At 36.9% G+C, this 5,000-nt stretch overlaps 1 protein-coding gene and 1 long non-coding RNA gene across 2 annotated transcripts in view; both read left to right on the top strand.

The window, feature by feature from the left end:
- LOC123513656 (matrix metalloproteinase-2-like) overlaps positions 1-5,000 on the top strand; it is a 59,870-nt gene that overhangs the window by 26,404 nt on the left and 28,466 nt on the right. Inside the window, exon 3 of the mRNA XM_045270957.1 lies at positions 2,196-2,371. Within this exon, the coding sequence (XP_045126892.1) occupies positions 2,196-2,371 (176 nt within the window). The remainder of the gene's footprint in view (positions 1-2,195; positions 2,372-5,000) is intronic.
- Positions 2,381-5,000, top strand: part of LOC123513833 — a 17,243-nt gene continuing 14,623 nt past the window's right edge. The window contains exon 1 of the long non-coding RNA XR_006677460.1: positions 2,381-2,414. This is a non-coding gene — a long non-coding RNA (uncharacterized LOC123513833). The remainder of the gene's footprint in view (positions 2,415-5,000) is intronic.

The following is a 5,000-nucleotide window of genomic DNA, read 5'->3' as shown; positions in this document are numbered from 1 at the left end:
ATTTACGTACTGTTTTCACTCTCGTATGTAAAGAAAACCTAAAAACAAGTGAATGGCCTTATGAATACCTTTAATTGATGAAGATAAGGCAGTGAGGAAGGTTGTGGCGACGGCTTGCAATGTTTGCCAGGCCGTTTGGTGCGTTGTGCTGGTGCTTGATTGGTGTTGCACTTCACTTCACTTCACTTGTGTGTATGTGTGTGTGTGTGGACATGTTTTGGATGTGTGTGGGGGTGTTTTGAGTGTGTTTATGAGTATTTTCGGTATATAAGAGTGTTTTTTTGTGTGTTTATGGCTGTGTGTGGGTGTGTATGGATCAGTATTGCCCACCGCCACCACCACTGTTACCACCACCGCCACCACAAGACTACTGACGTTTTAACCAGTAGCAGAAGGTATGTTTGTGAACGCACTACTTGTGTATATTAGTATGAATGTCTGTGATAACTATCTATTACTAAATCTATCATCAGTGATATACTATACTCGTAAAAAATCACATAAATATGTTATTGTGATATCTTTCTCTTCGTTATCGTGTCCTGCTTTGGTTATTTGTCAAAGCTGTATGTATCAAATTGTATCTAGTTGTACAGCGAGTGTTGGCAGCTCCCACGGGACAAGAAACCAGGTGCTTAAAAGACAGATTATTTCTCTCATTCTCTATTTCTATCGATAGACTGATGATTTACCTGCCTGAGACCAGTTTAACCAGAGAGTTGTGATTGATGTGTATATATTTATTTTGCACTGTAAATATTTCAACAATATTATGTATGTAAATAAAACTATGCGTGTATGATTTCAGTCTTGCGTGATGTGATGTGAATGTTTTCCCTCTTCATGTATATGTGCAATACGTAGTGACGAGATTTCTATACTATTAACTGGAGAAACACTCTTGGAAAATGGTCGTAATGACAGAATAAAGCGTTTTCAAGGTGTTTTTATTGTTCTAGAGGCAGAGTGACAAGATTTCCACACTGTTGACTGGAGAAACACTCTTGATAATCCCGCTGGTCGTCTCTGTGGCCTTGGAAAAAATCGTAGTGAGAGATCGAGGCGTTTCTGAATAATGGCCTTAGGGGGCGGTGTTAAGGGGTGTTCTAGTGTCCCTTGGGTGTTTTCTCCCTTTTCCCTCGTGTATGATTCCTTAGGGTGTGTAGAAAATATATTAATAATAGTTTTTGTGAAGATTTGTATTTTTTTCTCTCGTTTTCTTTTAGTCTCCCTTAAAATGTCTCCGTTTTCTCTACTTGGGGTTTGTGTTTACGTGTTTTGGTGGGTTTTTAATTGTGTTTTGCGGTGTTTGGGTGTGTTTTCGTGGCTGTTGAATGGGTGTTAGTGCGTGTTGGTGTGGTTTTCCTGGTGTTTTTTGTGGTTTTGCGGAATTTCTTTTCTTTATTCATCTGGAAAGTTTAAAAAAAAGAAAGAAAGAAAATTGAACCCAGAAAATATAACATAATTTCGTTTTCAATAAATAGTTCGTTCGGCAATTGTCTTATTTATTTATTTATTTATTTATTTACTTTCATGTTAGTTAAAGTTTATGGCAAGTTAGAATGTTTAGTGTGTGTGTGTGTGTGTGTGTGTGTGTGTGTGTGTGTGTGTGTGTGTGTGTGTGTGTTTTCCCAGTCTGTGTATCATTTTTTTTTTCCTTCCTGTGTCCGTGTATCAATTTTTCCTTCCCTTCCTCTCTGTGTGTCAATATCTCTGTGACTTTTGAGTGTTTCCTTACCTAGAAGTGAAGGAAAAATAGAAATAACTACAGAAATATATTTAAGAACATATTAAATTCACCCCAATATGTAGAAGTCTATCATTAATTCCATCGTTTTTCTCATACCTTCAGTTTTCTATACGTTTTAATGGGTCACTATAACATTCCTTCAACTTCAGTGGGGGTTAAAATAGTGAAGACTGTGGCCATTAATCTTCTGACCTCCATAGACCCGTGCTAATAAAATGGTCTAATGGTATACAAAACTCAAGATAGAAATGCGTCTCAGTATTGAAAGGGCTCAAAAATTGTCCCTTGAACTTTGACCTTTAAGGGAAGTAGCAACCCAGTGGACCTTTTTATTTTCATTTATTTACTTATTTATTTTCTGCATTTTTAGTTCCTCTTAGTCAATTGCCTCTACTTAAGAAAATAAATAGGTAAATGAAAATACCAACTTGTGTTCTTCCCTCAGCGGTTCGGCCACATCCCAATGACAGGAGAGCTGGACGCGGCCACGAGGAGACTGCTGAGGACCCCGCGCTGCTCCCTGCCTGACGTGATGCCCGGGGAAGGGAATGACTTCAGAATACGTGTTAGAAGATTTGTGAAGCAGGGCAAGAAATGGGACAAGCTCAACCTGACGTGGGGGTGAGTGTTAATGTGTGTGTGTGTCTGTGTGTGTGTGTGTGTGGTGATTGTAGAACACAGAGTAACACTAAAAAAAAGAAAGAGGAAGAAAAGAATGAACAAAAGAATAGTCATCATCATCATCATCATCATCATCATCATCATCATTAAAAGAGGGTTTGTATTGAAAGAGTCGAAGATGAATTTTCTGCCCTCCATAGACCCTTGCTGATGTCAATAAAATGGTCTAAAATACTCTAATAATATTAATTCTGGTGACTATTTGGTGATTTTATACAGCTTCAGAAACTCATGTGGGGGATTAAAATAGTGAAGACTGTGGCCATTAATCTTCTGACCTCCATAGACCCTTCGTAATGTCAATAAAATGGTCTAATCGTACACAAATCTCAAGGTAAAATGTGTCCCAGTACTGAAGGGGTTAGAATAGTGAAGACTGCGGCCATTAATCTTCTGACCTCCATAGACCCTTCGTAATGTCAATAAAATGGTCTAATGGTACACAAATCTCAAGGTAAAATGTGTCCCAGTACTGAAGGGGTTAGAATAGTGAAGACTGTGGCCATTAATCTTCTGACCTCCATAGACCCTTCGTAATGTCAATAAAATGGTCTAATGGTACACAAATCTCAAGGTAAAATGTATCCCAGTACTGAAGGGGTTAGAATAGTGAAGACTGTGGCCATTAATCTTGTGACCTCCATAGACCCTTCCTAATGTCAATAAAATGGTCTAATGGTACACAAATCTCAAGGTAAAAATATGTCCCACGCAGTATTGAAGGAGGTTAATTAAAGATTCCCACGTAAGTATATATTATGATTCTATTGATTAACACATGACAAATTATTACTTTTTCTTCACCTTTGAGATAAATAGATACAACTTCAAAGTAAAAATACATCCCAGTACTGAAAGGGTTAAAATTATGTATATTGCACTGTATACCTTCTTCCTTATGTATATTTAAGTGTAAGCTATTCTATTTAATATACTGTATACATGCCATGCTGTCTTATGTATGTCTATAACTGTGAATAATTTTAACTATGTATATTTTTTTTATACCTTAATACATAAATAAGAGATATGTATGTGTGTATGTATGTGTATGTATGTATGTATGTTTTTTATGTATGTCGTTTATGAATAATGATCGATGTATATTATTGATGCTAACACTAATACATAAAAGAGAGTTATGTATGTGTGTATGTATGTATGTATATCATGTTTATGAATAATGATCTATATATAATCTTAATGTGTGTGTGTGTGTGTGTGTGTGTGTGTGTGTGTGTGTCATGCTTATATTAAGGTACAACTATTTTTTTTTTTTTTTTATTTTGTATATTGTATAAGTTTTTTTAAATAAGGAAATTGTTATTATTATTTATTTATTTATATATTCACTAATTTTAATGATATTCCTACAATTTCCTTTATATTTGTGTTTATAGTAGAAGTTGCCAGAGAGAGAGAGAGAGAGAGAGAGAGAGAGAGAGAGAGAGAGAGAGAGAGAGAGAGATTTAATATTGCTAAGTCATCCATAAATTCTCCGTTCCCTCTCAAAGTAAAAATATCGTCTCGTCCCGTTTTCTTTGCCTCTGAGTGACGGGAAGGAAGGAAAGACTGACGTAAATTTGTATATTTCTTTAATTCTTCGGTTTTTTTTTATTTATTTATTTATATTTTTCGTAGATGTGTTTTGAAATGTGTTTTTAGTGAGACTGGACTGCTTGTTGTTGTTGTTGTTGTTGTTGTTGTTGTTGTTGTTGTCCATCGTAAAGTTCTTCTTCTTCTTCTTCTTCTTCTTCTTCTTCTTCTTCTCCTCCTCCTCGTTATTATTGCTATTATTATTTCTATTTTATTATCATTATCAACTGAGAGAGAGAGAGAGAGAGAGAGAGAGAGAGAGAGAGAGAGAGAGAGAGACTTATCTATCCCAGCTTCCTACAGCCTCTGAGAGCCACGTGGCACTTCTACTACTACTACTACTACTACTACTACTACTACTACTACTACTACTACTACTACTACTACTGGATAAGAGAAAAACGTGTAGAGAGAGAGAGAGAGAGAGAGAGAGAGAGAGAGAGAGAGAGAGAGAGAGAGAGAGAGAGAGAGAGAGAGAGAGAGAGAGAGAGAGAGAAAGGAGGGAGAGAAGAAAGAGAGGGTGAGAAGAGAAAGAGTGAAAGGAAGAAAGAGAAGAAAGAAAATAATAACGGAACGAGAGAGAGAGAGAGAGAGAGAGAGAGAGAGAGAGAGAGAGAGAGAGAGAGACCTTCTATTGAGATTAGAAAATATGGGGGAAAACTATTGATAAGAGAGAGAGAGAGAGAGAGAGAGAGAGAGAGAGAGAGAGAGAGAGAGAGAGACTTTATAAAATTATACTTTATTATATTTTACTACTACTACTACTACTACTACTACTACTACTACTACTACTACTACTACTACTACTATTACTACTACTACTACTTCATGGTGACGCTGTTAGTTTGAAGGGAGTGGAGTGGAAGGGGGGGAGGGCGTGTTCTTCTTAACTAACAGAGGATTACAGAAGTGTCCTCCTCCTCCTCCTCCTCCTCCTCCTCCTCCTCCTCCTCCTCCTCCTCCTCCTCCTCCT

This window comes from Portunus trituberculatus, chromosome 5 (genome assembly GCF_017591435.1).
Source record: "Portunus trituberculatus isolate SZX2019 chromosome 5, ASM1759143v1, whole genome shotgun sequence".
NCBI lineage: Eukaryota > Metazoa > Arthropoda > Malacostraca > Decapoda > Portunidae > Portunus > Portunus trituberculatus.
This window is presented reverse-complemented; position numbering and strand designations above follow the sequence as displayed.